Genomic DNA, 12065 nt, shown 5'->3' with positions numbered 1-12065 from the left:
AAATACATAGCAAGCTGAGGTTCTGCGCCCCCCTAACAAAAGGCCTAATAAAAAATCCTGGCTATGCCCATGTATTACATATAGTAATAAACAGTGCTTTTTCTGGGGGTACACATACCCCTAAACATTTTGTGGATCTTTGTACTTTTGTCCATTTACTGTATTTGTTTTCTCCGACTTGAACTGTAAAACGGTGAATTTCTTGAGTCAAAATGAGAGTGCCCCTAAATTTTTTTTAAAGAAAAAAATCGCTGGTAATAAATAACTAAAAGTATCCATTCATAACAAAATTGTATTTATTTTATTTATTTACTTTTTTGGTAAGCGGCTTTGAGGGGCGTTAAATATCAAGCGGTGTGTTAGATCTTATGAAATGGCTAAAATAATCTCCCCGAGCGACTTTTCTTTCCTTCTGCCTCGCACACCAGCTAATAACTGAAGAAGCTCAGAATGCCAGAGCCAAGGGAAGCCCCCTTCCTGCTTTCCTTCCCTCTTGCGGGCGGCGAGCATGAATGGGAGCCGCCGCCGCGACGTCACTGGCACGGAAGCGGAGGTTGCTCCTCCCCTTCCCTTTCCCCGGCCTCGGTGGCTCACGGGGTTTGGAGACGTCAGATTTGCATGGCAGCCTCCCGGAAGCGCTGAAGTGAGGGAGGCAAAACAGTAGAGGCGGCCAGGTGAGCGATCCGAAGGGCCAGGATGGCCGCTGGGTAAAAACGGGGTGGCGCGCCCGGGAGGAGGGCAGGGGAAAAGAAGGGACGCGGAAACTGCAGCTTGGTGCATTGCAGGGGACCTCTGGGAAACGGAGGACCCGGCTTTCCAGCAATCTGAAATAAACTGATAAAATAAAGCATTGCAGGCTGTGAAGAAAAGGGCTAGGCTTTAATTTCCCCCTGGTCTCTGCGCGAAGCCCAAACGAAGAGTCTTGTGGCATCTTAAAAGAGCAGCACATTTTCGCTTCCCTGGAGCACAGCTCATTTCATCAGATGCAGACCAGACTTATTAAGTGTGTGCATGCATATGTATGAGTGTGGCGTGGTGTGCATCTATCGGATCCACTGTATTTTCATTGAGAAGGAAATCCCCATAGGTTCACTGAGGCTTATTCCATAGTAAATATGCAATAGGATCCCAGCCTTCAACGGATATTCTGAACATTGGCTGCATGGGACTTCCTGGAAAAAAATCCCCCCCCCCCCATGTTGCTCTGTGCTTTCACTTGTTAGGAAATGTTTTTTAAAAAGCAGCTGATGGAGCTGGAAGGAAAATATGAGCTCTCACTCTTAAAAACAATTGTTTTATTAATGAAAGTGAAACTGCATTTGAGTATGACTGACGGGCCAGATGAGAAGCTTTCTTTTCTTTTACAATAATGAACAACAAGAAAGAAAGAAAAAGAAGCTGTTCTGTCAAGGTTATAATGCAAGATTTCAGGTGTGTATGCACCTGAGAAGCAAACAGAATTTTAGACATACAGACCACACATTGTATTCTAGCATTGGTTTAGTATTCCTTAACTAGTCTTCTAACAAGAAAAAGCAACACTTGGCTTGTATGAAGTCAGCACTTCTAAACTCAGGGCCCCAGGTACTTCACAGAGTTCTCCGAAGTAGTGAACCTGCAAAAGGCAGGTTGTTCAGTGAAAAGCTTTATGCCTCAAGCTAAAATCCTGTGAACACCTGCCTATTGAAACATATTGAACTTAGTGGGATTTATTTCTGAAGAAACATGTATGGTTGGACTGTAAGTTGCTTATGTAGGCCAGAACGTGTCTTAATGACAGAACTCTCTAATGTACAGTCCTGGGGACCCATTTCCTGAATGCCCATGTAGCTGCCATAGTAACAGTTTCATAAATAAGCTATTTTATATACTCTGGATATTTTGTGGAGAACTTATTTTCCCAGGGGCTACTTAAAGACCCTCAGTGCACCCTGAAGGAAGGTAGAAGAGGAGAAGCTATGAACAGAGAGCTCATTTCACCAGCTCCTGAAGATGCCACCAGAAAAAAAATCTGCTTTTTGTGGCGTGTGTGTCTTTTAAACCTTATTTCTGTTATTACTCATTTATAGGCCTCCCTTCCACCCCATTTAGTATGTTACATTTTAGTGCGGGTATACAAAGGCAGTAGATAGGTAGATAAATAAATAAATAAAATACAGAAATTATATTAGCATGTAGGGCTATTTTTAGCTACTATTTATTCTATTCTATTCGATTGGTTAGAATAGTAGAATTGTAGTGTTGGAAGGGACCATAAAGATCATCTAGTCCAACCCCCCCACAAGGCAGGAAACCCCTAACAATTAAGAACATAAATAATCAAACCAAAATATTGATTATTTTGGTTTTATTAGTTATAGTCTTGTTGAAAACAGCTTTGATGGTTTTAAATAAAAAAAACAGGGTACACAAATTAAACAGGTGCACTGCTATTTTAGCTTAGTTAGCCTATGTGGCATAATGGTTAGAGCTCTGGACTAAGACTGGAGAGATCCAGGTTCAAGTCTCGCAAAACTCCCGGGGTGGTTGTGTGCCAGCCACTTCCTCAGCCTAACTTGCACCACAGGACAAATAGTTGTAGCTCAATGATAGAGGATGTGCCTGACATACAGAAGACATCAGGTTCAGCTATAGGCCTGGAGGGAAAGTCCTGCCTAAACCTCTGAAGAGTCACTGCAAGTCAGGATGAAGACATTACTGAGCTGGATGACCCAATCTTTTAACCAAGGCACCTCCCTTTGAGGGTGTTGCTTTTGTGGGGAGGCCCTTGTAAGTCATCCTGAGCCCCTTGGAGGAAAGGCCTGACAAAGAAAGAAAATGTGTTCTTTGTAGCCATTTAAATGTGGTTATGGTGTGAGAGCCCTGGGTGCAAATTCTGTCCCTGTGAAATGGCTCGTTTCTTTTTTGAAGTTCTTCCTACAGACAGAACGCCAGGTCAGCGCTTGTTGGTACATGCTCGTGCAACTGAATGAGCAACTTCTTGTACTCCTGCCCACCCCCAACAGCTCACATGTGTGCACACGACTACAATGTACTTTGTCCTCCTTGCAAGTCTTGCCGTCCCCCGTTATGTTTTCTAATCTGTAGCCGTTCCAGAATTAAAGTCTAAACTGATTACATATGGACTGGACCTTGCTGACATTTATCACAATTTGGATCCTTCCACCAACCTAGCAGTCTGAAAGCACATCAGAGTGCAAGTAGATAAATAGCTCTGGCGGGAAGGTAAACGGCGTTTCCGTGCGCTGCTCTGGTTCGCCAAAAGCGGCTTAGTCATGCTGGCTACATGACCCGGAAGCTGTACGCCGGCTCCCTCGGCCAATAAAGCGAGATGAATGCCACAACCCCAAAGTCGGCCACGACTGGACCTAATGGTCCCTTTACCTTTTTATCAAGCAGTTCAGAGCAACATACAGTGGTGCCTCGCAAGACGAAATTAATTCGTTCTGCGAGTTTTGTCGTCTTGCGATTTTTTTCGTCTTGCGAAGCACGGTGTCGTGAAAGTTTTGGAAAAGCTTCAAAAATCACCAAAGTCTCTAAAAACCTCAAAAAAAAAAAAAAGGCTACCACCCCGCGTTCTATGAGTTGCTCCTCGAAGTCAAGTCGCAACTGTATTAGCGGTGTTAAGAAAAAGGAAACAAACTTGCAAGACGCAAGCCCATAGGGAAAATCGTCTTGCGAAGCAGCTCAAAAAACAAAAAACCCTTTCGTCTAGCGAGTTTTTTGTCTTGCGAGGCATTCATCTTGCGAGGTACCACTGTAAATGGAACCATCTTGTGTATCTTCATAGCAGCCCTGTGAGGAAGGGGCGTCCCTCTTGGGAGTTCTAACTCCCTCAGAAGTTTGGGTGTGTGTGTGTGTGTGTGTGTGATGGCCTGGGAGGGGACATCCTCTGTGGCATCCCCTAAATTGTGGAATTCCTTTCCCACAGAGGTGTGCCTGGCTTCTTCGCTATACAACTTTCATTTCTTTACCCTGACTTGTGTGATTAAAGGGCCCACCCTAATCCTCTGGTTGTAATCTGTTTTGAGTTTGGAATTGTAAATTGTGGTAACCCACCCTGGAGTTTAATGATGATAAAAATCATCAAGTTTCATGCAGCCTTGAGCCAGCTGACTGGTTTGAGCCCAGATCTAAGCGCAGCCCTCTCCCCTCCACTATGGCACAATGCTTTCTGTTCTGGTGTTGTGAACTGCAACTAGAACAATCCTATCACTGCAAGGATCGCTGCTTGAGATTAACCACTGTGGGAAGAGAAGGGTTATTGTGGCAAAAAGTCTCTGTACCTTTGAAGTTTTGCCCTTTGCTTTGTCAGGCACTGCTGAGTCAATGAAGAGCAAGGAAGGAGCTGAATAGTGTTTGTGCTGTCCAAAGCTGGGGAACCCAGGATTCCAAGGAAGGACTAACCGGGACAGGTATTTTTTTTTGGGGGGGGGGCATGTATAGACTGTGGTTCTGTCCTTTAAACTGAGGCGGTATTTTACACTGATGAGAAAATGTCGTTTAATTCCAGCTTTGTTTGTCTTTGAATACCACAGGGGCAGATGATAGCAGGGAAAGAATTAAAACTTACTCCTTGCCTATAATTTAGTGCTGTCAAAGTGATGGAGGTAAATGGCACCATTGGGAATCTAGTGAAATTGGATAAATGACCACCCAAGGAAAATGGAAGGGAGAAGAAAAAGAGCAGCCCCCCCTTTTTTTTGCTAGAGGTCGAATAGGACTGTGCCAAAAACTTTATGGACACACAGTTTGAAGGTCTGGTCTTTTCAAGTCAGGAAAGAGGCACGCAACACAAATGAAATGAGAATGAACAAGTTTCTTTTTTAAAACAGAACCAAAATGTACTTAGCTATCCATGGAAAAAGTAAAATTGTTACTGCTTAGTTCTCTAACGGTTTCTTTATTTAGAAAAAAAGAGAGAGCAAAACAGCTTAATATTGTGAGATACATTCCCTTGAGTTCTGAAGGACTTGTTTCTTTAAGACTGATTTCTTTAAGAGGGAAGCTAATATAGGGAAACATAAGTGAGGACTTGTGGAACTGGACAGATCTAAAGTGAGAGAGTGATTTGCAGGCTATGAGGAACCCTGTGAGGAATCTGTTTTAGAAATATAAACCTTCTAGTCCTCATTGCTGTGGGGGTTTTTTTTTTAAACTGTTGTATTAAGGGGGACTTTGGCAGTAGAATTTTGTCTTGGCAATAAGGATATAAGGAGCTGGTTTAGGACAGTATGAATAATAGTACAGTATTGGCTAGACAGGCCACCAGAGGCTTTTCAGGAAGTTCTGAGACAGTGACCTGTCTCATAAAGATATTTTACAGACAAGTGGGCTAGAGACTCAGGAATAAACTAAATGTGTGACATGACACACACTGTTTAAAGCAGCTGGGGCGGGGGTGGGAGGAGGAAAGCATTGGATTGGGAAAACAGTGCTGGCGAGGCAGGGAATTTTCCTGACCAGAACTGCCTCATCTAAAGCTAGCTGCTATTTGCCCTGTGGGAGACAACGTGCACACTTCCCTGGCAATATTTTCCCTGGCAATATTTTCATTACAGTGCTGGAGCGACAATTTGCTCTTGCTTAATTATTATTAGCTTTTGCACCTTAGCTTTTCAAGGGACAGAAGTTTAGGTTGGAAAAAATATGTGTGTCTTTGGGGGGAGGGTTAACCCCTTCCCCTAGCCCTGCTTTCCATCCAGTTCAACCCCCATGCAGCTACTTTTACCTTTGTGAAAAACACAGGAGATCTGATTACAGGTCTCCCAATGTCACATGCAGTTTGGCCCTCAAAAGCGAACCACACTGGAGAAATGCTTGTGACATTTTTGAAGCGTTGCAACTGTGAATGCATTAGCACAGGAACTAGGTCCAGCCTCATGGTACTTACACTTGATTTTTAATGGGATACCTTTCCTCCCCAAAGCAGATGTGCTTTAAAAAATACCCACAAAAGTGGGCTAATGAGAGCAAATTTGTTACTTGTGTGCACTCCTGAACTATTTTTTTTAAAAAGAGCTACTGTCATGCGTTGCCCAAGTTGTTTCAGACCTTGCTGTGTCAAGATCGCAGTTTTGGAGTATGTCATTGCCTTTTGATCCCAAATCCTGCTTTCTGGTTGGGCATTTGAAGTTAAATGCCTTGGTCTGATTTTTGCTTCACAACTGCACTTCAGTCACATTTATTGGCCATGTGCTGTACTCTTGCTGAGGGTTAGTTAACATGCAGCAAGCATACCCCATTTTTAATACTGGGCTTTGGCTGCTCAAGGCCCTTTCTATTTTAGTGGCTAATCAATGGCCATGGAAGATGGTGGCCTGGTGACATGCGGGCAAGGCCATCTGTTATTGAATTTCTATTGACAGAGGAGGCCGGTCCATTAGGGCAAATGAGACACTGCCTCATCCAACAGTGTCCTCAGCAGTCCCACTTGCTCGCCTTCCTTATTACAAGCAGTCCTCAAAAAGCATATTGTCCTCACCACAAAAAGAATATTGTGCAGTTGGAAAGAGTTAAGGAAAGGCATACAAAATGATCAAGTGACTCTCCAGTGGGGAAAGGTTGCGGCCTTGAGAAAAGGCAGGCAAGAGGAGACATGAGAGATGTTCATACATTTATGCACGGCACAGAGGAAGTGGATAGAGAAAAGTTTCCCTCCCTCTCTCACAGTGCTAGAACTTGCTGACATCCAATGAGGCCGAATGTTGGAAGGTTCAGGACAGATAAAAGAAAGCACTTTGCACAGTGCATAGTTAACCTTTGCAACTCACTCTCCCCTCAGAGGCAGTGATGGCCGCCAACTCAGATAGCTTTAAAAGAGGACTGAACAGATTCATGGAGGATAGGGCTACCAATGGCTGCTAGGCCATGATGGCTCTGCTCTGGTTGGAAAGTGTAGGAGGGGAGAGTTCTCTTGTGCTCAGATCCTGCCTGTTGGCATCTGGACGGCTACTGTGAGTATAGGAGGCTGGACTAGATGGACCACTGGCCTGATCCAGCAAGCTGTTCTTATGCCAGCCCCTCCCCCTCAACCGGCCTTTGTAGAACTCAGCAGGGGAAAATTGGGGGGGGGGGGCAAAACTAGAATTAGTTGGCTCTACTCGCCATTTACTGATGGCCTCTCTGTTTTCTGTCCTACGGGTCCCGATGGGCACCAGCCATGGTCGTCAGTCAGCAATGGCTTCATGTCCTCATGCCAAGGCAAGCTGCAAGTTCCAATAGTATCCCCATGGAGGGATTCAGTAAATTGGTGATATGGTTAGTGGGCTACAGTGTGGTTGGTCTTATTCCAAAAGAGCTCCAGTTTCTTTAAGTGGTGTAAAGAAAAACAAATTTCCACTGGCACAGTTCCCCCCGCCCCCATCACAATGTTGGAATAAAAAACAACCCTCCACTCACTGAATAGCTCTTCCAAAGATAGAATCTTGGTCCCTTTTGGAAAATGGTAACCCACCCTGACCAGATGGTATGTTCCTAATTAGAAGTATGATCTTGTAGCTTCTGTGTTGTGCTGAATGAATATTAGTGACTCAGTAGCTGCTGATTCAGTGCCAATTCCAGTGTGAAGTTGCTTATTGTATATGCCAGTTTCCCCTTTCCCCCGTTTCAGATGTTAATTGACATATCTGAATGAGCATCCACTGTTCTTTGTGAGTGCCAAATTAATAATGTAGATGTGAGCCCAGGTTAATCTGCAGATGGACCTGCATGATTTTGCATAGCAGATATTCCACCAGCACTGGAATAGTCCAAAATAACCCCAGTCTTCTGGGTAATGGAGTCATTTGGGAATGCACAAATGGTGCCAAAAAGGGTTGTAATCCTGAATTGTAATCTGGGATAGAGATGATCAACGTGTGCTGCTTCTGGGATAACCCACCCAAGACTGTTTTGGCATTAAGTGGCATATAAATAAATGATAATGATAACTAGAAAGAAAGGGTTTTACACCTGCCAGATCATCTATGATGAGAGACAGGGTATGAATTTTATAAAAATAAAAATATAGACATATCTTCCAGTAAGATGGTAGCTCTCGGTGATCTGTGATCTGTGACACATGAATTGCCCAAAGAATATTTTTATGCTCGTCTTATCTAAATACACTTCCCCAACAAGCCGTGTTTCTTATTTCTCTATTTATTTTGTTTATATCTTGCCTTTCCTCCACTGAACCACAGGGCAGTGCACATGTTTCCTCCCTCCCCATTTTATCATCGCAACAATCCTGTAAAGGAGGTTCGGTTAAGAGATAGTGGCTGATCAAAGGTTCATGGCTGGTCGGGGATTTGAACTGCCAGTTCCCCACATCGTAGCCCAAGATACTAACCACTACACCACACTTATTTTGATTTTGGGAAGGAGACATGGAAAGTTGCAAGGGTAGGGCTGCCAGATCCAAACTTGGAAAAATGAAATGTTTTCTTTCCCTTGGGAAATGTGTTGCTGAGAAAGGAGGGATTGTGGAACCTACTGACTGTCTTTGGCAGTAAATTATAATACGATGGCACATAGGAAGCAGTGAGAAGCTCTAGGAACATTCCCCACAACTGAGAGCAGCAGCAGCAGCAGCTTGTGAATTGCTTCCTTCCTGTTCGATGTCCTTGCCCTTCTCACATGCCTCAGAGCATCTGTTGTGCTTCGTTTCCTAAAGTTTCCCATGCACAGTACTTCCTCCAATCTGCCACTCATGAGGCATCCACTGCCAAGAGATTCATCATTACAAATGCAAGGTCCTGGAAGTTGGCCGAGTGTGGTTGGGGTCAAACTGTACTACAGTAAAGTTGCCTGTGGGAGAAGAAAGGGGGGGGGGAGGAGAGGAGAAAGAGAGTTCACTTGCAGGTTCTGGTTGGAAACCATGGAGTTTCTTTTACATATTTGAAATATTTAGGTATGAAATCCACAGGACTCTCAGACTTTTTTTTTTAAAAAAATATATAATTCCAAATAGGAATATGGCTCCCAAGAAGACTACAGAGCTGCTTCATCTGCTTCGACAAGCAATGAGAAACTCCAAATATGTTCCAGAACCGATCCAAGCCTACATTGTACCCTCCGGAGATGCACACCAGGTATGGGATTCAGCAGAATTGTCTTCTGTCGGTAGGATTCTTCCCTCTCTCGTGCCCCTCCTCCAAGAGCTAAAGATTAAGGTTCTTTAACCAAATGTGCTTAATATGTAGAGGTATCCCTATTGTATGCTACCATATCCTAAACCTATATCAAGGTGATGCACACTGTGAAAAGTTCCAGTGTTCTATTCTCACAGTGGGAATGTTTATGGGAGCCCACAAATAGGCCGGGAACACAGTAAGATTCCTGCCCCCCAGCAGCTATTATCATCCATTTATTAATCACCTTCTGAACAGCCATCTCAAGGCAATTTGCATATGAGATTATTAAACACAAAATCAGCAAATACATTTAAAACAAGACTGAAACCCTAGGAAAGCAGGCACTCGTGGTTAAGACCCATTTCTTTGACTGGGAACAAAAAATATCTTCTGTTGTTTCCGGAAGGTGCAGGTAGTGGGGCAAAATGGGGGCAGCCACGTGGAAAGCCCTGCTCCAGGATTAATGGCTACTCCATTGTCCACGTTTTATGCTGTATGCAGAGAACAGTGCCTCCAGCTGCCAGTGCGCAGTGTTCTTCATCTAATAAAGCAAGCAAACCAAACACACACACAGCTATTCTGCTCTCAAGTTGCTGCAGGCAAGAGGGTTTTATTTTTATTTTTTTGCAGCTGCTACAGGTGCTTCTTTTCCTGCCTGAGCCTGCTTCTCTGTAGCTCTGGTTACACTTGTGAGACTTTTAATATGTTCCTGTGGATCTTGGAATATGACCTGCAAGATTCTTTATTTCTTTGTGTCGCTTTAGGGAATGCAGTAATGCAAAGACCTCACATTATGCTTTTCCTGCTGGGCAAGTTTATCAGGTTTGTTCTGTTCCGTTCAGAGAGCTGAATGGACAGGAAGAAACCCACCCCTCCTTATTTTGTATCCAGTAGATTTGCTGCATACCATGACTTCAGCAAAACCGTGTCCCCCCATTTACATGGTTTAAAGCCTTGATGCTCAGGACACAAGTACATGCGTGCTGAAGTAGACAGAGTGACCAAGGAGTCCTGGGTTCAAAACCCCACTTGGTCACGAAACTCACTCGAAAGTTCTACATTGGCTCCCAGTATGTTTACAAGCACAATTCAAAGTGTTGGTGCTGACCTTTAAAGTCCTAAATGGCCTTGGTCCAGTATACCTGAAGGAGCGTCTCCACCCCCATCGTTTTACCTGGACACTGAGATCCAGCTATGAAGGCCTTCTGGCGGTTCCCTCACTGCGAGAAGCCAAGTTACAGGGAACCAGGCATAGGGCCTTCTTGGTAGTGGCACCTGCCCTGTGGAACGCCCTCCCACCAGATGTCAAAGAGAAGAACAGCTACCAGACTTTTAGAAGACATCTGAAGGCAGCCCTGTTTAGGGAAGCTTTTAATGTTTAACAAACCACTGTATTTCAATACTTTGTTGGAAGCTGCCCAGAGTGGCTGGGGAAACCCAGCCAGATGGGTGGGGTATAAATAACAAATTATTATCATTATTATATTCACTGGGAAATCTCGCAATCTATTAGTCTACCCTACCTCGCAGAGTTGTTGGGAGGATAAAAGGGTGGGACTGGCAATGCATGGCTCCCTTAAACTCCTTAAAGGAAAGGTAGGATAAAAACGTAATAATGAATTAAGGGGGGGGGGGGAGAAGAAGAATGAACTGCCTGACTGATTTTCTACCAGTGTTCCTCAGCAAGGCTTCAAGTGGGGGTGGTGGTGGTGGTAGGGCTACCTACCATTTCACAGCATCAAAGTTATCTTACGCAAAATAAGCATTTATACTTAATTTCATAAATTATTTGTGGGGCTGGATGGAAGCTGATGGTGGTTAGCCGTACTAGCCTCGTTTGAAGGGTACCTGGCTAGGTTGAAGCATGATTAGCGTTGATAAAAATATCACTGTAAATCATGATTCAGGCCAACAAGAAAATGGAAAATAGGAAGAGTAGGAAGGATGCATTCCCTAGGTTGCCTCAGTTTGCAAACCACTGTTTGCATGGAGCCAGTATTGTGACTGCACTGGTCTGTGAACACCAGAGCTGAAAAGCTACCTTTCTCATGGTTTTAGAAAAAGTAGATTCTGCCTTAGCAAATTAAGTTTTGAATTGCATGGGGTACATGCCGGCAGTGGAGACTTCTAGGCTTCTTTGCTTTGAGCTTATAATCAAGGCCAGAGCAGCTTGTTGTCAGTGGTTGAAATTCTTAACGAGGAGATTTTAGGCAGACACCCATTTTTGAGTACTTCTCATAAAATCCAGTTAGAGGATGCCAGTAAAATAAAGCAAAGGTTACAGATTTGAGGCATATCGTCTATTACAGCTTCCAGGATCAGAAGATACTGGGGGCATTTCTTCCGCTTGTGTTGCCACATCAAAGGCCTGACTTCTTTGGCTGGACAGTGGTGTGGTCAAGAGTGAAATAAACATGAGCGCTGTGAGAAATGTCGGAGGAAAAAGTACTGCAGATCTGAAGTAAACAAATGAAGAATAAACATGGAGGTTTAAATGTCTCAGTGGAATAATTCTATGAAGGCAGCCTTCCCCGGCCTGGTGCCCACCATATGTCTGGGATTCTCACCAGCTGTGCAGAGGAAGAGCTTGTTCAGATTTTTCAGTATTTCTTTGCATCTGGAAGGGCACCTTACAGGGCAGCACAGCTAATTCAGGAAGCACGTTCTGCTGCTCTTGGTGCCTCTCTCTGCTGTTGTGCATCATTAGGCTCACTTTCCCCTTTTTCTTTTCACTGTTCATTTCTAGAGTGAGTACAGTGCGCCTTGTGATTGCCGAAGACAGTTCATCTGCGGGTTTGATGGCTCAGCAGGTATGTTCCCAGAACTGTGCTTGACCCCGTCACATTTGACAGTTCTTCAGCTCTGAATGCCAAGCTCCTCCTCTGAGGTTCACGGGCCAGAACATGAATCTCTCCAACTTCCTCTAAAGCTAAAGTGCTGTATGGTTGT

The 12065-nt window shown here is 44.2% G+C and overlaps 1 protein-coding gene across 1 annotated transcript in view; it reads left to right on the top strand.

The window, feature by feature from the left end:
• Positions 1-550: 550 nt before the first annotated feature.
• XPNPEP1 (X-prolyl aminopeptidase 1) overlaps positions 551-12065 on the top strand; it is a 34240-nt gene continuing 22725 nt past the window's right edge. The window contains exons 1-4 of the mRNA XM_082225266.1: positions 551-674; positions 4316-4415; positions 8954-9074; positions 11863-11926. Coding sequence (XP_082081392.1) covers positions 8958-9074; positions 11863-11926 — 181 coding nt within the window. The 5' untranslated portion in view covers positions 551-674; positions 4316-4415; positions 8954-8957. The remainder of the gene's footprint in view (positions 675-4315; positions 4416-8953; positions 9075-11862; positions 11927-12065) is intronic.

The sequence above is a fragment of the Podarcis vaucheri genome, assembly GCF_965113315.1.
Source record: "Podarcis vaucheri genome assembly, chromosome: 5".
Taxonomy (NCBI): Eukaryota; Metazoa; Chordata; class Lepidosauria; order Squamata; family Lacertidae; genus Podarcis; species Podarcis vaucheri.
The sequence above is the reverse complement of the archived record's forward strand: the minus strand, read 5'-3'. Positions and strand labels throughout refer to the sequence as shown.